Source organism: Neltuma alba, unplaced genomic scaffold, assembly GCF_004799145.2.
Source record: "Neltuma alba isolate B1F8T4 unplaced genomic scaffold, ASM479914v2 tig00013633_pilon, whole genome shotgun sequence".
NCBI lineage: Eukaryota > Viridiplantae > Streptophyta > Magnoliopsida > Fabales > Fabaceae > Neltuma > Neltuma alba.
The window spans coordinates 4,326-30,574 of NW_021637817.1; the positions used below are offsets into that span (position 1 = coordinate 4,326).

The 26,249-nt window shown below is 32.5% G+C and overlaps 1 protein-coding gene across 3 annotated transcripts; it reads right to left on the minus strand.

The window, feature by feature from the left end:
* Positions 1-5,853: 5,853 nt before the first annotated feature.
* Positions 5,854-12,270, minus strand: LOC114738598 (sanguinarine reductase). Of its 3 annotated transcripts, none has more exons than XM_028926662.1 (9): positions 11,983-12,270; positions 11,248-11,355; positions 11,049-11,102; positions 10,828-10,912; positions 10,510-10,615; positions 7,909-7,995; positions 7,684-7,781; positions 6,627-6,736; positions 5,854-6,010 (listed from the first exon to the last, which is right to left on the minus strand). In XM_028926662.1, the coding sequence occupies exons 1-9, from the start codon at positions 12,217-12,219 to the stop codon at positions 5,945-5,947; spliced, it is 951 nt and encodes a 316-aa protein (XP_028782495.1). In that variant the 5' UTR covers positions 12,220-12,270; the 3' UTR covers positions 5,854-5,944. The 3 variants fall into 3 exon arrangements, 2 of the variants coding, with proteins under 2 accessions (XP_028782495.1, XP_028782494.1); XM_028926661.1 differs by having other exon boundaries at positions 11,248-11,360; XR_003739546.1 differs by lacking the exon at positions 5,854-6,010 and adding an exon at positions 6,963-7,071 and having other exon boundaries at positions 6,655-6,736; positions 11,248-11,360.
* Between the last annotated feature and the right edge of the window lie 13,979 nt (positions 12,271-26,249).

Genomic DNA, 26,249 nt, shown 5'->3' on the forward strand with positions numbered 1-26,249 from the left:
TGAATGATGTAAACTTATTCTAACTTGTCTATTTGTGAAAAGATTCATAATGAGTTTGTTGTCAGTATTATTTATAATGATATATCAGAACTCTTGATGAGTTTTCAAAAGTTACGGATTACTTAAAGAAAAAATTTGAAATGAAAGCTTTTAGAAGAATACATATAGATAAGTCACATCCATTATGTGGATAAGCAACATCCATTATATGTTTTAGTAGTTGCAAGATCTTTAGATGTGGACTAAAGATCGATTTAGACCTCTAGAAGATAATGAATAAACACTTGGTCCAAAAGTATCGTATTTTAGTATTACTGAAGCATTTATATATCTAGTCATACAGAATATGATATATCATTTGCTGATTAGCATGATATAGTTCTTTATCAACATAAAGATGTTGGAATGGAATTAAAAATATTCTTCATTACTTTAAGGTGTCATGGAGGTAATATTATTTTATTTGAAGGTACCCAAGACTAATTTTAATGGCTATATAGATAAAGTATTTTTGTTTGATTCTCATGTCAAGAGATCATAGTATGATCCACGTGTGGATAAACCACAAAAGGACTATTCGTCTCATAATTTTCAGAAGATTATGAAATTTATATTTGATGTTTTTATCTCATTACAATATTTAGAAGGGTTGTTCGTTATATTAGATTTTGCAGGCTCGAAGATGTCAACTGATGTTGTTAAAAATGGGAGTTAATGCACGCTGTACTCTTTTTTCCTTGTCTATGGTTTTGTTTCACTGGGTTTTCCTAGTAAGGTTTTTAATGAGGCAGCATTGCATAGTGTATTAATAATGATGTACTCTTTTTCTTTCACTAAGTTTTTATCCTATAGGATTTTTCCTAGTTGAAGTTTTTTAATAATATTGGACATCCAAGAGGGAGTGTTATGAATATAATAATATCTTTGTGGATGTCCATATATCTCCCATTATCTCCTCTATCTCTTATAATCTCTAATATCTCCTATTATCTCTATATCCCACAATTATCTCATATTATTATGTAATCTGTAGATTCTATCAAAAGTATAAAGTTGTGCTATAAATAAAGCCATGTAATGTATTGAGCACACTTGAATGGAATGAGAAGTACTTTCTCTTGTTGATTATCTCTTCTTCTGTATGATTTTTCTCTATATTTCTTCTTTATCTATAACACTTTTTATATTATCATTAACAAAGAAAAAGAAAAAATTAGGGAAAATTCTGTTTTGGGAAATTTATATTAGGTGGGCAAAGGGATATTATGCAATTCTTCTTTGACTATGTGAAACCCATCATTATGTGCAAAAATTTTTAGAAAAAAGACGATAAACTATCTTAGAAATTACTAAAAAATAAATCAATATCGATGAATCTTAAAATCTCAATTTAGATTCTTTGTATTACTCCTCCGATCCTTAATATAAGACCTAATTGTTGAGTTGATTTTGATCTTAAATACAAGACATATTTTTCATATTTATTAATTTTTCTAAATTATCCCTATGGATACTTTCTCAACCGTAACCAAGTAGAAAAAAGGGAGGATATTAAGGAAGATAATTATAGTGTTTTAGAAAAAATATGTCATATTTCTTATAATTAACTAACTTATCTAATTTTCTTAATCTAATCACATTAGTTAAATAAGTCTTATATTAAGACCGAAGGAGTATTTTGGAATTTTCAAATCTTGCCAAATTACACAAACACCCTTTATTATTTTTTCTTTTCTTTTCTTTTTAAATATTGCTACCTCAGCAGGTTTTTAGCTGCCATTGCTTCGGCATCAAGAAACCTGCCACTGGCTAGTTACCGAAGTTTCGATAACTACTCTTTTTTATGTATTGACTACTTTTTTCTAGCTATTGATTAAATTGGTTTTTAGAACTCTGATAATTACTCTTATTTAATTACTGACTACTTTAATATTGTGATTGACTATTTTTATTTTTTTAAAATTTGATGACTATTCTTGCTTAACTATTAACTACTATATTTTTGCTGTTGACTACTTTTAATATTTTGTGATCGACGTGATTGATGCTTTAGTCTATGCAATTGGTCTCTCTAATTTATCGTCATTTTTCCCGGAAAGTTCTGGCTGTGTCATTGTGAATAATTCAAGGGAAATTTTCATTTAAGGATGGCAAAAGAGAATTTATATTAGTTAACCCCCAAAACATTATGAAATATCACTGCAGGACTAAGAACCAAACTGAAATGAAAATTAAGAGTAAGATTATAATAATACCCCTCATTTTTATTTTTAAAAAATAATATTAATGGACGCAACTGCTTCGGTGGCCGAATTCTTTTTTTCTTTAAACAAGGTGGCTAAGGGAAGGTTTGAACCTATGACCCCTTAGCACACCAAAAGTGATGTAACCACCAAGCTAAGCAAACCATTCAATCATGTGATGCAAATAAAAATATATATAACAAAACAAACGCAAATATCCAAGTATAAGTGAACAAGTGAAATTAGACGATTTACAAGTGAAATTTAACAATTTACAACAAAAATTAGCCAATTTACAAATAATATAATAAAATTCACAGCCCCAAATGTAAGTGTTCAAGTGTAAATAAGCAAGTGAAATGTGAAGATTTACAGCAAAAGTTTATGAATTTATAAGTGAAATTTGATAATTTACAAGCGAAATTCAACGATTTACAAGTGAAATTCAGTAATTTGCAACAAAAATTAAGCAATTTATAAATAACATAATGGAATTCACAACTCCAGATGTAAATATTTAAGTGTAAATGAGCAAGTGAAATTTGAAGATTTACAACAAAAGTTTATGAATTTACAAGTGAAATTCAACAAATTTATAACAAAAATTAGGCAATTTACAAATAATATAATAAAATTCATAACCCCAAATACAAATATATAAATGTAAATAAGCAAGTAAAATTGTCGAATTTCATTTGTAAATTGTCGAATTTCACTCGTAAATCTATACACTTTTGTTGTAAATATTGAAATTTCACTTGCTCATTTACACTTAAACACTTGCATTTAGGGTTGTGAATTCTATTATGTTATTTGTAAATTGTCAAATTTTTGTTGTAAATTGTTGAATTTTACTTGTTCACTTACACTCAACACACTTACATTTTGGGTTGTGAATTCTCTTATGTTTCTTGTGAATAGCCAAATTTGGGTTGTAAATCCATAAACTTTTGTTGTAAATCTTCAAATTTCATTTTCTCATTTGCATTTAAACATTTGCATTTAGAGTTGTGAATTTTATTATGTTATTTGTAAATTGCCTAATTTTTATTGTAAATTATTGAATTTTACTTATAAATCATCTAATTTCACCTGTTCACTTATACTTGAACAGTTACGTTTGTTTTGTTATATACATATTTTTATTTGCATCACATAATTGAATGGCTTGCTTGGCTTGGTGGTTACATTATTTTTGCTGTGCCAAGGAGTCATGGGTTCTGGCCACCAAAGCTACAGTAACGACCACTAGAGGTCCAACCTCCAGTGACGGCCACCTGAGCACCGGTGGCCGGAACAGTTGCGTCCCTTAATATTTATTTTTTAAAAAAATAAAGTGAGAGGTATTATTATAATCTTACTCTTAATTTTAATTTCAATTTGGTTCTTTAGTACTGTAGTGATATTTTAGAATATTTTAGAAGTTGACTGATATAAATGCTCTTCTACGGTCCTTAAATGAAATTTTCCCATAATTCATGGTGTGTGTGCGTGTTAAGCACCTGATGAGTGTGAAGATAGAGAGCACCTCAACTCAATTCAGAATTGTTTGATGTAGTCTCAATGTTCTTGTTTCAGTACTTTTCATATTATCATTAAAAAGAAAAAATTAGGGAATTTCTTATTTGAGAAATTTTTTTTTGCTACAAAGGAAATTTATATTTGGTCAAAGGGATATGATGCAATTCTTCTGTGACTTTGTAAAAAAATTGTCTAGTCATTTGTGAATATATGAAGATTTTTTTTTTGGTCAAAGAAACATATGAAGAATTGCTCCCACTCAAATTGATGATATATCAAATTTGAAACTAAGAAATAGAACATGAATTCAAATGTTGAAAATTAGATTTTATTATTGAAAAATCAATTTCTCTACTCAAAATTGATTTTGTTAGTCAAAAATGGATGTTTGTCCTCTTCTATCACACATTTTATTTTTCATTTTTTAAATTTATACTTTCAACAAGTTTTAATTTTGAGTAATTCTCATCCTTATATATCCTAATGAGGGGTTTAAAAACCAACATAAAAACCCGTTAAAAATACAAGAACCAAAGTAGGCTTAACCTTTTTATTAAAATATTAAATTAAAATATGACAAATATATCATATGTCAATAAAAACATAACACTATAAGTTTTTTTTTTTGTTTTAGGTGAGAACATAACATTATAAGTTAACCAAATAACTACATGCGCACCTAAAAAAATCAAACATTTGTCATGCTTTGAGAAAGAATTATATAAATGATAACTACGACAAGATAAAGAGTAAATCAAAAATGTAAATAAGAATAATATTTACAATTAGAAAGGCATACAATGTAAAGCATTATAAAATGTAATTTCACTTTACAAGCAAACTGCATCAAACAATATAAATAATTCAATATGCTTCCTTCTTAATCTCATCTTTAGTGCTTCGTTATAATAATAGTTAACTGCTTCAAGTTTTCTGACTAGTTTTGAAGATCTTTTTTTTTTTTTTCAAAAATAAAAACTTTTTTATTTGGCAAAAAGAAAAAAGTGTAGGTGAATTAGTTCTTGCCCACCCGAGGCAAAGCATATCTCCAGATTTAGAGAATGCTTATAGAAATATTTATAGATAGTCACCAACAAGATCCTCATATAGTACTGAGATTTGAACTCATGATCTTGTAGGTTATGAGTTGATTCCTTATCAACTAGACCAACTCTTGTTGGTAAAAACCTTAAAAATACAAAGAAACACACACACAGACACCTAGCATAAAGAAAGCTCACATCTCACGCAGAACCAGTTTCCCTGCTAGGTGCTCATCACCCAAACGCATCGTTTAGTAATTAAGGGAGAAATCTTGGCCACTGATTGCATGATAACCCTAATCGTTAGATTCTGAAATTGCTTTTGACAGTGGAAGGTTACAGACATGAATTGTTTTTTCACCTATGAGCGTCGTCATTGACGGCGGCTGTCCTTGGACGGCACATGGGGATAAAAGGTAACGCATGGTTCAACAGCATATAGTGAGATTTGGTTCAATGATGCTTGAAAGGATTACGCAGATCTAGTTTGCTGGTGCAGGGATTCATGAACCAAAGTAGGATTTGAAGAAGAGACGAACGGAAGCCATTGCAAAAAAACTTAAAATAATGGTTCAGATGTTGGTTTTCATCGATTTCTTATAGGAAAATTGCACCACTCTGGCTCAAATGCAGAAGAGCAATTTGTATAAAGCGGTGCTGAAGAGAAATGCAAAAGCGTGTTTGTAGAGCCCCACAAAAATTACTTGGTGTGAGCTATTAACAATTTAACACCACTGTGGCGATTTAATAAATAGAACCCCTGTCTACTTTTAATTGAAACGCTGCGCTTTGGGTGATGAGCACTTGGTGCGCATCATCGTGCTTAGCAGGGAAACTGGTTCCCATCTGACGCACATGCTCCCCCCCCCCCCCCCTTTTGGGGATAAGCCAAGGATGCCACTAAACCATAAAAAAAGAAATGTACAAAGCTTGCAAGGATAGACGGAATGTCTTCCTGCCGCGCTTGACAAAACCATGGAACTTTGTCCAAAACAGCAACACAAGATCGTACAGATTTACACACGCATGCTACTTACTGAAGACATGATTAGAATACTACACTTTACAACAGTAATTTAAGATGCCTAATTGTCAGTTTCCATGTTACACATACACACACAAACCATGTATTTGTAGTTAGTGGGACTCTGCAGCTTTGAATAGTTCTTGCCACCTTGCAGCATCAGTTCCAGGACCTTCACCCTATGATCATTATTACAATATATTCATTTTAGCATCAATTATATGCATCAATATATTCATTTTAGTCCATAAACCTCTATCCGCAGAAATACAAATTGAAATAAGAGACGTACTGACAGAAAAGATGACAACTAAAGACCCGTAATTCATATTAACCGACAATATAAAATTTACAAGAAGCTATTATAAGTCGTGAATAGTGTGGCTTATTCCTTAGACTTTGTGCAATATGGGAGAAACAAATTTAGGTTACAGCCAAAAAATGTTGAAAATGAGAACTTCTCTCGATGATCACAAAAATAAGTTCTACTAGAGGTGCAGATCAGCAGATGTTATGTATCCCATTTATATAGGAATGAAAAGCAAATGCCTCTCTTATGGCAGCAAAAACAGGGCCCAAGTTGTGGTATTCACGATGAAAGCGAAGTGCAAATAAAAGGTTAAAATTGCGCAACCTAAGGATGCTGAGGCACAAAACAGTAATCGCCAGTATTTTTACTTAGCCAAGGAAGATTGGCCCCTTAAATTTTTGTCATGCCATTTCTAATCGCACTGACATTACAAATTCATATGCCATAGCTTATACTATATAATGCGAAATCTATTAAAAGCTTACCTCAACAGAATTGATTTCATATACTTTGCCTTCAGTGAATTCTACATCCAGAGCTTGTATGCAAGCTTCAGCAACAACAATTCTGCTGGCCTCTCCAACCAGTTTATCTCCTGAAAGTCGATTGCAGATGCTTATCAAAAAGAAAAAGAAAGAAAAGACCATCCCAATTATAAACTAATTATAGAAGTATTAACTATGGTGAACTCTACTCCTGATAACTACCATGTGTTTCAACTCGAATAGTCATTTAGAAAATTCAGGAACTGCCCTGTCATTTGTCACATTAAAAGTTGAGTCTTTTCTCTTCTGAGTATTATGTAAAGTCCAGATGCTTACATTGGTTAGCATTTCACTTCTGCTGTTTCTTTTGTTAGTTCTGCAGCTGAGTTTCATGAAAGGGAATGGTGATAAATTTGGTCCGAGTATGAAGACCTTCACTTGTTTTTTTGCAAGTTCAAAGAAGAACAAATTGGTTTGTTTTAAACGCAGAGAAAAGATTCAAATAAATTATAGACCAATTCTCAAGATATTTTAAGAATGCTGTCCATTTATTTCAAGACTCATCACGTATAATTCAGGATAATTTTGCATTGGTTCAGATCAACTTCATTTGTTGCTACAATTGTGGGGAGTCACGTACAAAATGGTAGCTCCAATGTCAATATCTATACCATTTTCAAAACTTACCAAACCGGAACCTCCATTTTCTAATCAATCTACCTTACAAAAGACATAGAGAGTTGTATGTGACATAGCACCCTCAGCACAAATGGTACGTAGTTCCAAGCTTTGAGCAATTTCTATTGCTAATCAAGAGAGCCTAGCATCCATATTTTCCTAGCTATGGTCATTACCACAAAGAAACACTCGTCCCAATTCAGATTCCACTTGTTCTTAAAACGCAAACCAAACTAGCAATCAAATCGTTGGTTTATAATATAATATCACCACATTGAGCTTCTAGCAGCCTCTCTATACTCATTGGTTGAAAATGCTTAGAAATGAAGAACAAAAACATAAAAACTAGTGCCAAGGCAAAACAAGCATCTTAACATACCTTGACCCATAAGGACAGCACGCCGTTGCTCTGCTGTGGCCTTGAGCAGAGTATTAAGATCATAAGACGTGTATGGCCCATCAGTCAGCCTCCCAGGTCTGACATGCATTAAAATGTGGAATGAAGAGATTTAAGAGCTCAATGGCACATAATCCAAATTAATGTGTTCCATTTATTTATTTATATACCAGCAAAGATAATAAGTAAACGCAACTTTCACCTTACCTGATAATAGTAAATGGAATGCCCGAACTCTGGAGAAAATCCTCTGCCATCTTCTTATATTTGAGGACACCAAATAGGTTCATAACGCTACACCACAAAGTAGATTATGAGTAGATGTGTGACACAAACAATCAACAAGTCTTCTAGATGATAAAAGTGCAACTATGATGGAAGATGGAAACATGAAATTAATTTCATTTCATTATGAGATGTTGCCAGTACAGTACGGGACTGGAGCTTCGTAATAGGATAATTGGGACAATTTACGATGAATAGGAATTATCAAAGAAGAAATTCGAGCAATGAGATACTTTATCTCCTAGTAGAGAGCAGGATTAAAATACTAGGCACTCATATCTAGGAAATATAAGGATTTCTTATCAGGTTGTCTATAATCAAATAAAATAGTTATCCTGATATTTACTATAAGTTGTACATCAATATCTAAGATATATTTAGAATTCTATTATTTTCTTTTCCCCTCTTCTTGTGCACTAAATTTAGCCAAATCTGGTCTTTCAGTGCCATTGTCACACCTGGAATTTTGTGTTTAGGGTTAAGGTGCAAATTTGTCCCAGAAGTCTTCACACAAGAGCACTGGATGCCCAAAAGTTTTTTTAGGTGCAAATTTGCCCCGAAAGTTTAAAATCATAACAATTTTGCCCCCAATCATTAAAAATGTAATAGTCAACGTTACAATTTTGACAGTCAACATTAGTTTTGTAATGGTATGGGGGGCAAAATTACTACGATTTTAAACTTTTGAAGCAAATTTTCACCCCAAAAAAAAAAAAATTCCAGACACCCAATGATCTTGAGTGAAAACTCTTGAAACAAATTGCACCTTAACCCTTTGTGTTTACCTTTGTGCAAGAGACAACACAACTACTGATTTTCTCCTCTCTTCCCTACCGACAAGGGAACCATTGATTACAGCCGTGAATTCCATTAGCTCACCCAAGTTTGACTCTATTTTCAATGTCTCTCCAAGCCACCCATCTCGTTTTGTAACATCTCAACCCTACGTTCACCATGCACCTAGGAATGTATTAATTTGATAGCATATTATGACTAAAGTATTTCCCTTGCGTTACAGTTAAAATAGACACAAAAACAACTTAAAAAGGAATGGAACTCCCCACATAAACAAATTAAGCCTGATTCTCCCTCTGTCCTTACCCCAATTTATCTCAGACTACCTAGTCAACTAAAAAATAAAAAAAAGAACTCCATGTGTCTCTCATCCACCATTATAATTCCCATGCATTGGGCAATTCATTTGGTAAAACCTCAATTTCCAGTAGAAGCTTCTTATTCTTTCCTTGCCTACATCATGTAAATTGGGGATTGATTATGTAGTTCCAACTTCCAGCAAAGCCTTTTAAAAGAATGATCAAATAAAGGAGATACCAAAGACATCCTTTTCTATTTTTTGGTTACAACCAAAGGCATTCTTTAAAAAGGACCAATTTATAACCTTTAAAGTAGCACCAATTCTTCAGTCAACCTATCACTCCACAAGAATTCGACCTATCACTTCAGTCAACCTTTAAAGTTTTGATCTATGCTTGGTAAATCTAGGAATAAGAAGGCACAAGTGGGTGCCTCTTATTCTAGACAATTGGGGGAGGGGGGTTGTCTTTAAGCCAAAAGCAATGTGGCAAAGGAAGCCAATTAGTGCCTTGAACTAACAACTCTGATCAAACTGTAGTTTGATTTTTCTCTTCAAATCATCAGCGAGTTGATTTGTACCTAACTTTAACTCAATAAAGAAAACCACAATAACAACGACCTTGATCTTTTCTTTTTCTCTTATTATATCTTGTCAAAGGGCAGTCTACATCAGGATATTAACAAACAAATTTGAGACAAAATAGTAGAAAATTTAGAAGGTTCACAGAACACTTTTAATTTCGGACAGAACAGTCATATTTTATGACATCTTTTAATCACCAATAAAGGTCAGTTACTGGGTCATAAAGAGATTAAAACCAAATATGCCCTGGGTTAAAAATAATTTGCGTCCCTAAAAGTAAAGATGAGAAACCTGTTTGGGAGAACTTTTGAAGCCATGGTTTTGGGAGGTTAAAATCACTTTTGGCCTTTGGATGAGTGTTTGGCTACTTTGCTTTTGAAACCATGGTTTGAGCCATGATTTCTAACGAGAAGTAAAACATTACAGCACTCACCAATGTTCGTGTATAATTAATGTTTAATCAAGGAAGTTGACTATTAAAAGTTAAATCATCAAATAATCACTGTTTAACTGTGCCCCTCTATTGAAAAACACTTCAATTTTAGTAGATGGCTTATGGACAAACTCTTTTGCTTCCTAAATACACATTTTCTTACTGCAGGGCTGAGAACAGAAAGCTTTAATGTTGAGATTAAACTATAATCTAGCAAGAAGAATTTTACCGAGGAGGCAATAGCAGAATCGTGAATGATTGTGACACAAAATGTGATGTCATTTGCTAGAATAATTAAGAGGCCCCAATTTGAAATACAAGAAACATAGTTATGATTTTCTAGGGAGCCAACCAATGAAAACAGAGAATTGAAAGATGCATTATTAAATCCACAATTATTAAGTATTTTTACCTCCACGGTAAGTCATTGAACTTTGTCACACCAATTGAAGACACAAGAACAACTCTCTTCACTGACGAGGGCAATGCAGATACCAGATTCCTTACTCCATCCCAATCTTCGGGGGTAAAAAAGATTCTCAGATCAAAAAGAATAAAAATGTATTAAAACAAAATTTAGCGAACCCAGTCCAGTATGCACAAATGTATGGATGAATGGAAGCATTAATAATTTTAAATTTCCCACGCTTGACTCTTTTTGGTATTAATTTTCCTTTTTCATTCGATTACAGTGTCAAGTGTTGTAACTTAATAATAACAAAATTCTGACCAACTCTTTCTGGAGTATTATCTCCATCCCACCGCTTTGAAGGAAAAGCTGTTGTTCCTGTGCAGCAAATCACATGTGTGACTCCCTATTCATGTAAGCACCCCAAAAAAACAATCAATGTAATAATTCTATTACATTGCTTTTGATTAATGATTTTACACATGAAAATCAATCAAATTTAAAGGAAATGAAGTATTTGCAATTCACATTGGATAGTGTACCTCAAATATGGATGGATCCAAATCCTCTTGCGTTCTAGTATCTCCTTTGAATACCTATCTTGTTCAAAAGCTCTCTATAACTTAACAATCTTGAGAAGGAATGCAATCAAGTTTGAGAGACAAAGCTTGTTTTCACAAGAAGGAGGTCTCAAAAATGACACTTGTAATTTGATTGCTCAGTTAGGACGAGCGAAAATACCTGCAGTATCTCCTCATCTTGTTCACCAAATAATGATTTGGCTTTCTCAGGATCCCTTAATAGCAAGCGTGACTTAACGTTTCGCCTAAGCAGTGATGCTACCACCAGCTGCCCTGCAAAGTAAGCCAACTACATTACAAACCTCCAAGCTAACATCAAATATGCATAGAAGCAGGCGTTTCCTCATTATATAGCACTAATCTGAGAACACAGTTTAATACATGTTACGTGTAAAAAATGAAGTTAGCAGTCGTAGTGGTGTGTATGTTTGTGCGTCAATAGCAGTCATATGTAATCAGGAGCTGTGCACTAGTTGTTAGTTGGTGGCTGTTAATAGATCCATTATGAAACATAACTGTATGCAACAGAATAAGAGAACACACTGCTAGCCATCTCAGGTGTAACTATAAACTAAAAGGTTCTTGAAAAGGTGCTGATAAATTCTTGAGGAAATTCTGCTGTCTGGAGCCTTGCAACCCAAAACTAGGATGAGCTGATAGAACAAACACAAACATGCGCATAGAAGGATATGATAAGCTTTCAAGTAATTAACAATTTGATTCATTGATTGTCTAACTAGTGTATATAAAAGTCAATTTTTTTTAAAAAAAATTTGTTTCTACCCCAAGAATGGCGTAATCATTAACTTCTACATTGTACCATGAGCACCAACTTGTAGCAGTTTAATCTAGAACGACAAGTGAAACAGTAGAGAAAAGGTCAACGGGAATTTACCAACACCTCCTGAGCCACCAACAACGAGAACCAATTTTGAAGATGAAATGGGGCTTTGGGTTGAATCGGAACTTGGGGTTTCAATAGTTTGTTCCCTGATAGCGTCCTGGGCTCCTTCTCTGTAGGATGAAACTGCTTTTGTAAAAAAATACTTAACATGAGAAATCGAGACAGACGGAAAAGAAAGCACCGGAGTTCGCCGTAGGGATTGAGCAAAATTTTGAGGCAAACAAACATGATGACTGTAGGGAAACGGTAGTGTTGAAGCCATGAGCACGTATACACGAGCACTGGTAGAGATTTAGAGAAGCCAACGGAGCAAGAAAGGCCATCTATTTCCCCGGGACTCGATTCTTTGTCTGGCCCCACGGAAACACGTGGATCGCAAAATTCCCGAAATTCCTTTTTAAGTTTGCCAGAAATTATATTTAGATTTTGGTATATGTGGAGCATGGGATCTGTGGATCATGCCCATGGATTTCTCCATATTCATCCGATTTTAAATATGGCAGTAAGGCGATTAATTTACAAAATTAATAAAATCAGTTAATTAAGTTATTTGGAAAAAATTGTGTGTTAATTACTAAAACATTTACCTTAAATCATTTATATTGGAATCTATCATCAATAGAAAATTTTCCTTTCATATGTACAATAATAATCAGGATAATTTAAAAGAAAAAATAAATTAAAATCTTACATTTTTAAAATAAGATAATCTCTCAATTAATTCTTATATTTAAAATAGAAGAAATATTATTTTCTCTTATAGAGTACAGTGTTCTTCGCTTTAGTAAGAGCAGGGCTTTTATCTTTTTTGTCAATAGTGTTGTTAGTCAATAGAAAAGAAAAGAAACCATATGAAAGCTCTAGTATAAAAAAACTAAATTTATAATCTCAAACTAACCATGGTAGAAGAACAAAACTACATACAGAAGGTCCATCATGGTTATTTAGAAATCAACTTTTCTCAAAACTTAGAGGCTATAATTTAATTCATAGCTTCTTCATATAACATAGAGATAACATTTATTTTTTGTTTATAGATTTGAGCCTTGCTTTATCGGCCTCAAGTTCAAGGTCTTGAATTGTGCCTCGAGGAATTAGCTGAAACTTCATATAACTCTAATTCTTCTGTTGTGGCTACTAATATAGCTCGTAAGTATTTTGTGCACACTTAGCTAAAGTGGGGTGAAACTTCTTTTGAAACTTGAAGTCTAGGAGGACCACTTTCAGAATTTTGATAAAAGGACAAATTGGCGTAACTTGACTTAAGATTAGATAGCTGTGATTGGTATTAATTAACCCCAACTTGAAACTTAAAGCTATGAGATGAGGTGAATCAATGATAACATTGGTTAAAGGTTCAAAAAACAAGAGTGCAACATCCTTAATTTATTTATTTTGGGATTTAGTGTCAATTATAATTTAAGGTCTATAATTAAAGAATAGAATGATTTCGGAAGGGTGTAAAAATAATAATTATTATTATTATAATTATAAATAATAAAATAAGTAATAACAAATATAAATAGATGTGGGAAAAGAGAATATTTTCATAAAATAATTGTTTAGGTATGTGTGAAAAGGAAAACAAAATGAAGAAGTTCATTACAGTTACTATATTAGTTAGAAAAAATATTATTATATTATTTTATAATCAGGCAAAAAGCAAAATCTTAACCCTAAACATCTCCCCCTGTAAATTCCCCCCCCCCCTCACCTCCTGCTCTTTGCTGCTGGTACCTTTCTTATTTCCTCTCCTTCTTCCTCTTTGTTTTTCTCTCCTACTATCTTGTCAAACTTTTCACTCCTTCATTACTGTTGTATGTCTTGTCAAGTGTAGGTGTCCAGATCTTTCATCCTAACCCACCTTTTTTCTTTTATGCGTTCTAGATGGCGTGTGCGTGTATATATATTTGTCTCTTCATGACCCCACCTCTCTCCTCTCTTAATGAATACTGTCTATGTTTATTTTAAAAAAATTAATATGCCACTCCTTGTACTTTTCTAATTTTTAATTAGGTCCTTAAACTATTTTTCTTTTTTATTAGATCTTATTGATTTCACCGTTAGAGGCTTTAATCCTTCTGTCTAGAAATTGTCAGAACAAGCAAGAACAGTGTTTGGAAGAGTGATGTGACTGCCAGCTCAGATCAAATGTGGCAATATTGACGTGGCAGGAGACAAATGTCAAGTAAAGCCATATAACGATCTCAATCTCATAGTAGTTATCACGCTAATACTTGCTCTTTATATCATTCCAAAAGGCAAAAGAGTTAGGCGTTGGGATCTAGCGCTGGTGTCGGAGTTTTGTCCTTGGAGTGAACAAACTGCACAACAATAAGAAGCCTACAAAGTAGCACTACTCATAATCATAGTCTAACACTCAGGTGTTAGAAAATTGAGTTTGTCCATGGAGTCTCTGAGCTTCATTCACAAGAAAATTGGTTCCAGTTTACTGGTGTCTTTTTTTTTTTTTCCCAATTATAGCATTGCTGATAGCTTCTGAGCATCATATTTATTAGTCTCTAAGTTTAACAAGTCGATATATATTCATGTATAATGGAAACAAGAAAGATATAATGTTATTTTGTTCACCTCTTTTTTTGTCCCTAAAAAACAGAGGTGAATAGAGTAATATGATGGCAGCAAATAATTTCTCATATGGCACACATTCCTCATTAAGCTAAATACTAATGCTCCACGAACATGCTGAGGAGGAGGAGGATAAATAAATCAAATTACCCATAAACATTGATTTTCTAATTACTTTGTGTTTACTCATTCTGTATGATTTTGTTTATAATCATAGCTTTACTTTTTTTTTTTTATGAACTCAACATTACATATATACTAAAGCATGAGAATTACAAAAAAAAAAAAAAAGTAAGTGGATAACTTGTCGGAAGGAATCGACTACTATAGCAAATAGAGAAATCTCAACAATGGCATATGTTCAATATATACAATTTGCTCTCAAAAAAAAAAGTTTAATGTTGACCTTTCATTTAGTGTTGGCTAGTTCATTTAACCTCAACAATTATTTCTTGTTGTTGCTTAAGCTATTGGTGTACCTTACTACATGACCATCAGATATTGTTGGAATTGATGAACTCCGTTCAATGACCCATATGCTAAAAAAATTGGATCACTTATTTGCTTGTCTTAGCGAATCACATGACGAAGTTTACCTAGCGATCATCTTTAATCATCTAGCCTCCTCTCTGTTGAAGAAAGCAAGCTTGTCTCTGCCTAAAAGATGCCATAACACGATCACAACGACAACAGACCTCCAACTCAAGAGAGTCTGGTCCTCCGGCAAAAAAGAAGGGTCCAATCACCAGCCACCTCATCAAGTTATTAGCCAATTCACTCAAAATAACGTCCGTTAGTGTTTAATTAATAATTTCAATATTCAGGGATGGATGCCTCAAACGGTAGAAACAATAAGGATGCAATAAAAGAGAAAAAAAAACTCAAGGACTTGATTAAAAATGAGACAAAAGTATAAGAATTGGTATATTTATTTTCCCTTTATTTTATTACTTTTGTGACCCATATTTATTTTCATTGCCTTTCTCTTAAGTGGGTATATAAATAATGTATATTTTATTTAATTGGAATACTTCTTATTCTTCCTTTCTTGTGTATATAGATGGTGAAACATTATTCTATTTACCCTTTTTAATTCGCGTCTGCAAGCATTACAGTTCAAACAGATCATGAAATAAACTCGTAGATTGAAAACTTGCATTTAATTTCTTAGGTTATTATTCACTGGTTAATTCTAGATTTTTGGATTAAGTTTGAAAATTCATAACTAATTATAAAAAATCATATTGAGGTAATTTAAGTCTCTATTTAAGTTCTTTCAATCCTCTACAAGCAAAAAATATTCATTGGTTGATTTTCGTACTCATTCATTCCAGAATTTTACACATAAAGTTATACTACTCATTTGGTTAAACAGTACATTTTCATATTCCGTACCCTAACTTTGAACAGTTATATCTTTTAGTACACATATTTATTTTAGGTGATCTACCACTTTTTTATTAAGATATGGCAGATTCAGTCATTTACTTCACTTTTGCTTTGTCTCAAATTTATTATTCATTATGAGAAAGTTTATCCCTTTACTTGTAATAACATGCTATAAACTTTCTTTATCTTGCATGCTATCATCCCAACATACCATTGATCATTAATCTCATAAATAACATATCATGAAATAAAATTTCTTGAATTCTTCTCTTCTTGATTCCATATCTTGTGTCCTTTTTTTTCTTGCTCATAAACCTATTATGGTTGGTTAAGGGAGGATAGAATCTCAGTAGCAAATAATAACTACTCAAACATATAAGGCATAGCTTGGCATTCATAATATGCTTGCAAATTTCACATCTTTATAACATAATGACATGTTTGGAAAATATCATACCTTAAACAGAAATCACATAAGCCTATGGCATACTTTAAACATATTCACATTCACAATGCATGAGTTCATAAATATCACCTAAACATATAAACATGCCATATATGCAAGCAAATATTAAGTACCTAAGAGTAGGGTAAATTTTACTACCTTCAGCCTTTTACATTTAATCTTTTCTCCTGTTCCTGTTGCCTCCAACCGTCAAGGTTGCTTGATCAAAATGTTCCATTTATATTTCTTGATGTCACATGGCCCTAATCATATTAACACATTATTGCCATTCATTTATTAGAGCCATGGAATCAATGACATTCGTACTTTGCTCTTTAACATACTTTAATCTCTAACTTTTGAGCTTTAATTTCAATTTTTCTAAAATTAATTCTACATGCTATTCCCTCAAAATTTTGTATGTAGAATCTATTCTCAAGCTCAAAATCAACAAAATCCAACTCCTTCTCCTCCATTTAGACATGGCCAAATACATAGGGTTTTTTTTTATTTTTAATTCCAATGCTTCCAAGCTTGTTTTCTAAGTTGTACCCTACATTCTAAACACATTAGAAGCATCAACATCATCAAATTCCAGCTCTAACTCAAACCCTAGTCTTGGCCGAATTACACAAAGGTTAAGGGGAGATTGGATTCTTTGCAATCTAACCACAAAACCACTTGATTCTTATTCTTTTCTATCTTTTGAACATAGTTCTAATACCAATTTCCTCCTGTTCTTACTCTATTAATTTCATGTAGTACCTCCTCTTGGTTGTTGTTTGATCCTTGCACATTCTTCTTCCTCTTCTCTCTTTTTAGGCAGTAAAAACTTCCCCCTTAAGCTCTCTACTTGGCTAAAATATGCTCTTGTGAGAATGGGGTATTTATAAACATTTAGTTATGATTTTATTCTCCAAGTTGCTTGAAACTATAAAGCTCTCGAGGCTTGATCTCTTGCCATCCATTTAAGCCTGTTGCCATGTGTTCAAACCTCTTGCGATGCCGCTTAATCTTTTGCCATCTATTCAAACCTCTTGCTATATGTTTATATCCCTTGCCATACCACTTAAAACATGTTTTTTTCTTCTTATTTAACATGTGATTAACAAATAATAATTTAATCTTTTTTTTTACAAATAACAAATTATAATTCCTTTCACGTCCCCTTATCAAATTAACATCAAAATAAGGAGGAAAATAGGGAGAAATTCGTGCTCCCTCTCACCCTTGACTATTCCTCCACCTCTTTTACAATTTTACTCTGTTTCGGATATTTTTTTTTAGGTCCTAATTTACCCAGTAACAATGGGACATGTTATAGCACTCTTATTTGATTAATCACAAATAACTTCAGATGACATTATATATGCATAGAGAGATATGCTTTTCTCCTTGTCTCTCTATTAAACATTTAATAATATTTATTTTTGAGTAAATTTAATCGAATTCTTTTTATTGGTTCATGACTCTAAGAACTTGTCTTTGGGTACCACTAACTCCTTTTTATCATGAGAAATTTCTTTGATTTTCCTCAAGCGAAACTTTGATTTGTAAGTAATTTATTTTTGATTTTCTTCGGATAATGCATAAATAGTCTTTAAATTCTATTAAAGCCAACCTCTACGTATTACAGGGATAGAATTATTTTTAAAACCTATAATAATTTCGTAACTATTTATTCCTCATTTTTTTCCCAATCCACTAAGGCCTCCTGATATTTTAAATAATTTAATTTTGGCTCATAACCCATAATTAGCCAAAACTCTGGGAATTTCATAATTTTTTTCCAGGGGTATTTTCATCATTTTCAACCTTGTATAGGCCTGAGGATCTCATTTTTCATTTTTTGGAAACTTTTTAGAATTTTTAAGCATACTTTCAATCGATAACTTTTTTTGGCCCGAAGTTTTTTAAAATTACAATTAGGTCTTCACTAGGATTTAGCCTCAAGAATCATCCTTTTGAGGTTTTAGGATGACTTTTGGCCTATATTCATTCTCATTCCTCTTAATCAGCCCCCGAGACTTTGCTACAGTGTCTAACTTCTTTGTCCTTTAGTCCCAGAAGATTTTCTCTTTGCAACTTAGTCCCTAAGAATCCTTCTTATCCGTTTAGAGAATTTTTGAGACTTCTGCTAATTAGGGTCCAATAGCTACCTGTTTCAAATTATTTCTTACACTTCTAGGTCCAAAATTCAGAATGCCACACATGGGCCTCAATAGTTGGACACTATTTGCAGCTATGATTTCTCCCTGACTCCTTCACTTGCTCTTTCTCGTCCTTTTGTGTGTATATATCTAAGCATGGCTTCATTATTTCTTGTTTTCTTTTCCAGCATTCGATCTTGAAAAAGTATTTTTAAAAAATATATATATAAAATAAGACCATTCAACCCTCTTGTGGTATGATGCGTCCTATCAAGCTTCAACTCATATGTGTGTGTGTATTTATAATGTGCGTCATTGTCAAGTCTACCTCCTTCTCCAGCACACAGGCTCATGTTTAAATATATATATATATATATATATATATTTCACCACACCTACTTTTCATGAATTACTGTGAGAAAGTATATAATTATATATGTGTGTGTTTATTTTATGACTTCCTGCAAGCCTCTCAAGGAGTATTTTGTATATATGTTACCAAATCCCAATCTCTTTCCTTTGGCATCCAATGCATTCTTTCAAACTCTCCTCTGTATCTATTTTCTATTTCTTTTCTCACACACCTTTATATATATGTTCTTCATAGGGATACGTGGAAATTAACACCTTGTCAGTACTACTATTACTTCATTGAAAACTCTTCCTTTTCACGTGAACTCTTATGTTTTAATATATATATATATATATATATATATAGCCTTTCACAATTTAATTTCTATCTTATACATAAAAGAAAATTAGTTCCAAATATTTTTGGTATCATAATAAAATGTTGGATTTGTGGGAACTAGTTTAGACTTTAGAGGGTGATTTTAGGAATTTAGCGTAGCTTTAGAATAATTTTAAGTTATATATTGATAGGTATTTTTGTGTGATTTTGCAGACTCTCAGTGAGGGTTTTGGAGTAACTTTGTGTGATTACCTATAAGTTAAGGAATGATAGGTAACTCTAAGATTTCTTCCATATACATATTAATTGTCTGTAGATTGTTATTGTCGTGAGATATCTTGCAAATTAATTATTTTAGTATGAAATGCATATATATATATGTTTATATATGATAAATATTGATTTTCCAAATAAATAGAGCTTTAATATATATATACACACATATTTCTATTTCTTGTGCTATTAAATAATATTTGTAATAATTAAATATCTTGATAATTATGGTGATTGAAATATAAAGAATTGTACTATTGATTATTTGTATTAGATTTTGATTCTTTTTCTGTTGTGGAATAATAGTATGTTAGTTGAGATATTCTGTTATACCATTATCTATCATGACACATACATTTTGTGATGAGCTAAGGTTAAATGGGGATGGATATGTTATTTATTTACCACGTGATATGCCATTACTCAGTGCACAGTGGGTGATACTTGTCAGGGCCCATTCTTCCATGTTTTCCTTTGGTTGGAACCTCATTGGAGTTGTAAGACATGTGACATGTCACATCCCAATTTTTACTCCTAGAAGCCCAACAAATAGCTTAAAGAAGGTAGGCTACTAAGCTCTTTTGAGTAAAAGTCCCAAAGATACGAAACGAAGCTAGAACGAGAATAAGGACTAAACTGTAAAGTGAGAAAGTTTTTAGAAACAAAAGTGTAAATAAGATCAGGGTTCTAGGAGAGTCTTAAGGGCTCAGAAAGGAAAAATAGGTTAGGTGTAGGCCTAAGGTTAAGGTGCAGGCCTAAGGTTGAGGTACAGGCCTCAAATTGTGATTCAAGAGGTTAAGCCCAAGTAGGGGCAAAACTATAATTTTAAAAAGTTACAGGCCATAGGGGTAATATTGGAAAGCATACAAAAAATTCCAGAAAAATTTTAAAAAATATAAAATTGTGTATAGAGTCCTTTTGATAAAGATAAATGATGAAAATACCCCTACAGTAGCTTTAATGGAATTTTTAGTACAGTAGCTTAGTTTGAAGCAATTATCTAGATGCAATTATTTGAGCCATGAGGAGGCCTAAAAAATGTAAGTAAAAATAGGAAAGAAATAGCTAAGAGGCCAACGAAGTTTATAAAATTAGTCTCATCTTCAGAAGGCCAGCAGAGTGGCTTTAATAAAATATAAAGTCCAATTATGCCCTAAGAGGCATTTTACTAGAAATTCAAAAAGAAATAGTTAAAAGAAGAATTATGGCTCAAGAAAATTCATACAATTTTTCTATAATTAAAGAAATTTTATGGAGTAGACAAAGAAATTTTTTGATCTCTAGAAGGCCGTTAAGAAAGCCAGATAAATGTTAGCCAAGTAAATTAGGAAGACACTAGGAGTTCAAGTTTAATCCAAGGGTCAAGATTTAATCTTCTCCTTTCTTTTCATGAGATTTCACCACATGGCATAATGAGGCAAGAAAGGAGCTTGATGATGTCAAGGGTATGATGTCATGAGGACACTTGACAAGTTATTGTGGAGGAAGACTTGAGCTTAGGACAAGTGGCTTTGGAATTGTCACATTTTATCAAGGGCAAAGTCGACAACCCTTGTCATAATTTTGGCTATAAATACCCCCTTGAAAGAGCATTTTGGCAAGCATTTACAGAGAAGAAACTATGCAGAAAATTAGAGAGAGAAATGAAAAGAAAAACATGGGGGTGAAGGCCAAGAAGAAGGAACAAGATTCACGCTTCAAGATCAAGATATGTATTGATTCTAGCATCTATTTTGATTAAGTTTTTGTTCATATCTAACTATGGAATTTGGGTATGATTAAAGTAGACTCCCTAAGATTTAAATCCATAGGTAGAACACTTATTTTGGATATGTGTACTATTTACGGTGATTTTTCAAAATAAGGGTTTAAAATATGGAAACAGTTTTTGACCATTAAAACAGTAGAAACTTCCATACAATTCTGGCATTGTTTCGCACAAAATTGGTTTCTAAAACTATTTTTTCTTTAAAGAGCACTTAAAAAATTTCAGTAAGACTTAGAACCACTCAATTTTGATTTTTCTAGAATTAATTATGAATTTTCAAATGTGAGTAAAAATTTTGAAAATACAGAATGAATTAGTACCCCCAAAGCAAAAATTCCAGATTTGATCTTCCTGAATATAAGGCCATCCAAAGTGGTACTATTGACTGAAAGGTTTAAGTATGGAAAATGATAAGATTTATGTTAAAATATGGCTAAAGGATAAAAAAGCTAGAAAGAAAACCCTAAAACTAAGAGAAAAGGTTGAAGTTCAAGAGAGTAATTCTTGACCTTCATGTGATCTCTTAGTCCTAATGAGTTATGTGAATCTTATAGCTGTGTTTACGACCTCAAAACATCCAAGAAAATGTTTTGATAATGTTGACCAAAAGCTTATGTGGTTGGAAAGTCAAGGGAGTCAAAGAAAAAACAAAAGAAAAGCTTATGGTACAAGGTAGTGAACTTACCTATCTTATATGCTTGATGTTTATGCTTGTTGTGTTGATTTGCATGATGCTAATTGTGATGATATGAGCTATGTATGAATGAAATATGTTTTGTCTCTTGAGGATTTCATGGCCATGCATGTAGTAGGAGACATTAAGCATAAGGTTAGATCACTAAATTGGCATAAAGACAATCAAGGAAGCATGTCATACAATTGTATTCATCTTGCATATATTGATGGTATTGTTTGCTACTAAAATTCTCCTGAATCTCACCTCTCCCTTAACCAAGCATAGTAGGTCAATGTTGAGGAGAAAGCATGGATAAATAAGGGCAAGAAGATAGAAGCAAAGAATGTGAAGAATTTCTATATGTTACAATGTGATGCTTGAATTCACTAGTAATGTAATTACTTTATAGATATACTTAACATGAAATGTAATGTAACGTGATGATGTATGATGTTAATGACATGAAATTTAAATTGCAAGAATAAATGAAAAACCATAAGGCTAGTGGATACATGCTTGAATTAAGGAAGAATTAAAAGTAAGGAGCTAATGAAAGATAAAACATAGATCCTGGAGTAGTGAGTTTCTAGCTTCGAATTGACCTGCAAATGGTTGAATCTGATCACAAAATTTGGTGATCATATTGTACACATCCTAATCTTTAAAAGCAAGGGTAGTTTGCCTTAATTGGATATGTACATTAGGAGATACAAATTCTAGAAATTGAGGCAGAGAATCTAAAAGTTTTAGAGTTGACTAAATGAACAGTAAAGTTCAACGAATAAACTATATGAATTGGTCAAGGATAAGTCTAGTTTCATATTTTTTCCTAGTACAGTATTGAAAGAGCTTCGATTAGAAATTCGGAACAACCCCATATGATTTTTATAGAATTAGTTATAAATTTTTGAAGTTGGACCTGAAATCTAGAATTTTTGTGTGAACAGTACTCAAGGACCTTAATGAAAAGTTCTAAAATTTTTGGGCTTAAGTAACAATTCTGCTTATCCATTTCACTTCCAAATGCGTGCTATGAGGAGTAAAAGTAAGGACGTTTCATGACACCTCCTTAGTTATGTTCATTTAAGGAGAGGAGCCATAGTCTGACTTGAGCTCTATACCTTTGACTGGGTATACTCAAGCACTGGTGAGCTTGGGACAATCCAATTAAATGGATTAGTTTCTATTAGACTATGTGTCAGCTTATGGCTCCAGTCAGCGAAATAAGGATAGACGGTAATATAAAGGAGATTGTGAATAGATATATTATTATGAAATGCATACTGTGAATGAATATTTAATGGATATGTTATTGCTTTAATGTTAGTGTGAGTAGAATTTAAACATTAAAGGATAAAAATACAAATTTATTTATATTTAGTTTTGTTAATATAATTGTGTTTGCATGTATATGTTAGAAATTTTAGTTAAGATTTTCATGTGATAAATCTAGTAGGAAGTAAGAGAAGTCACCAATGGTGTGAGCCATAAAAGCTCTTTTGCTCTCTTTGAGCACATGTTATGTTATTTTATTTGCCATGACCTTAAAACTTTATCATTTTATTTTATTAAAATACTTCAATGATTTATTTTGAAACCATGACATGCTTGGTTGTTTGGAGATGCCCATGCTTTTTTTGGTTGATTTAATCATTACAAATACTTATGGACTACTTATGAAGTAATTTTTTTAAGTACATGGATTAAATTTTCGAGGTGTTACAGAAAGACTACATGTTTCATGATAGCGAATGACCCACTTTTTGGATAGTAAAATGTGATATGATGTTATTGAAATTAGTTGACACCTAATTGTTAATTAGTATAGATAGTTAGATTATGATGCTTTGTTTTTCACTACATTATGATGCTATTAATTCCTTAAATGTGGGCATTATGAATAGTAATATTACACTGTTAGTATTGATCCCATATTTTAGGGTTGTTGGAGGAGTTAGAGATATTATGATACTTTCTGACCACATAGCTTGGCTAGCATCCAAGCTCGATGGCTAGCCCGTTTCCCTTCCATATGGCAATTTTTCATAGCGATTGTGACACCCTGCGAGCAATATTCCCAAGGGTAGTATTCCCTCATGGTTTTTTGTAGATTTTGGTTGATCTAGATCACATAGGGAGGAGCTTATTAGGGTGGCCATTAACTTGGCAATCATCTAGCCCATGGGCTCACTTGGTGGAGATAAGGAGGAAATAAAGGTAATTTAGGATCAAGTACCATAGTATGGTACGATGAGCTATAACTCTAATGGTTTGTGTATATTGATATAATTGGATTTACATATTATGTTTTTATATGCATGTTCTTTAATTGTTGGCATTGATGAATTAATACTTTCTCTTATAAACTAACTCATTTTTGGTATGCTAGTGTTCCATAGACACCCTGTGGGTTGCATCGCTAAATACATTTTGTAGGATTAGGGTTTTAGGGTTACTAAGATGTCTATCTCAGTCTTTTTGTCTATGCTTTTTATGTGAGAGCTCTAGAGGAGGACCAGCGAGGAAGGCACTAGAGGTCTAAAGCTACTACCACGAGTAGCAACACCTCCTACTTTACTAGTTATGCTTTGATTCAATTGTATATTGCCACATTAGAGGCATTGGTCTCTACATCATGACGTTTTTAATTATTTCTGCTATCCTATGGCAAAAGGCATTGTTCACCATTATGAGTAACACATATTATTGTTGGTTTTGATCTTTCATTATTGCTAGAATGTATGCTAGTAGAAGGCCTATGGCCTTAGGATTTCACTTGTAGCTAACATTTTGAGGATCTGTTGTTGTTGCTCAACCTTTTTATTTGGAAAATTTGATTTAGCTTTAGTTCCATTTGATGTTATTAGAAGGCCTAATGCCTAGAATATTATTGATTACAACTATAAACGGTCTATCAATTGTGGAGATCTCTAATAACTAAGTTAGACTAGCAGCATTTTTATCTAACATGGTTGCATACATTTTGTTAAAACATAATTATAACAATTTGAAGAATTTAACTATGGTAGAAAAGAATTGGGTTAGAGTATTCAAAATTCTAATATGTTTTTAAAGAGTTTAACTTATTTAAGAAGCAACACAAAAGACTTAGGGCACTGATAATATCTATCATTAAAGCACTCAATTAAATTACGTCCAACTATAAATGCAATATAATGGCAACCTTAGGTCATTCTCCTAAGAGGTAATTTATAGGTTTTCTTTATATATGAGTTTAGGAGGTGAAAAATGTGATGCAATGGACCTAAACTAAAATACAAAACACTAATTCTAAATTCAATAAAACTATGCAATATGCAAATGGCCTAAATCTATATGGAAATGGATATAAACTAAATGAATACAAATGTTATTTTGGGGGAGGACTCAAAAGGAAAAATTAAAATGATAAATAAAGAAAATTAACTAAAGAGCAACAAAATTAATAAAGTAAAAGCGAGAAGTTTCTTTTCAGGTACGATAAAAGAAATAACTTAGGATTTGCATGGAGTTAGCTTTCATAGTCTAGATCAATTAATTAAATCAAAGGGAAGTGACAAGAGAATGGAGTTAATAAGTTTAATTACCTACTTGAAATATGAGAATTTTTTTAGAATGACTGATCACCCAAGAGGGGGTGAATTGGGTGTTAATTAAAATCAAAAACCTTTTCGCAATATAATTAAATTCATAAGAAATTCTAAATATAAAAACAATGAATCGACATAAGTATAATCACAGTAATAAGATGGTTTAGCTGGAAATATAAAGAGGTAAGGGAAGAGAAGATGCAAACTGTGATTTATCCTGGTTCGGTCCTCACTGACCTACGTCCAGTCCCCAGGCTCCCCCTGAGATTTTCAATCCACTATCTCCCTCAAGTTTAACACGGGTACTTGAGAACCACTACAATCACAAGTTTGATCCGGCACTTGTGACGCCACTTACAATCCTTAGACTAACCAGTCTATTCAGCAGCAACCTCACATCGAGGTAAATACTCCCCCTTACACACCGTAAGGATACAATCTAGCAATGATAAAGAAAATTGAATATTTCTTCTCTCAAAGAAGTGATGGATGAAACTTAAACACGTTTGGAAAACTCTCCTCTCTATCTCACGAATACATATGTTTTAGTCTATGAAATACAGAGACATGGAGTTTTCTTTCGGAGCTCTAAATGAGAATATGTTGCTTCGGCATTTTAGCACTTGATGTTGTAAGCTCAGACTCTTCTTCTTTTTTTCTTGTTTTGAATGCTCTTCTATTTATAGA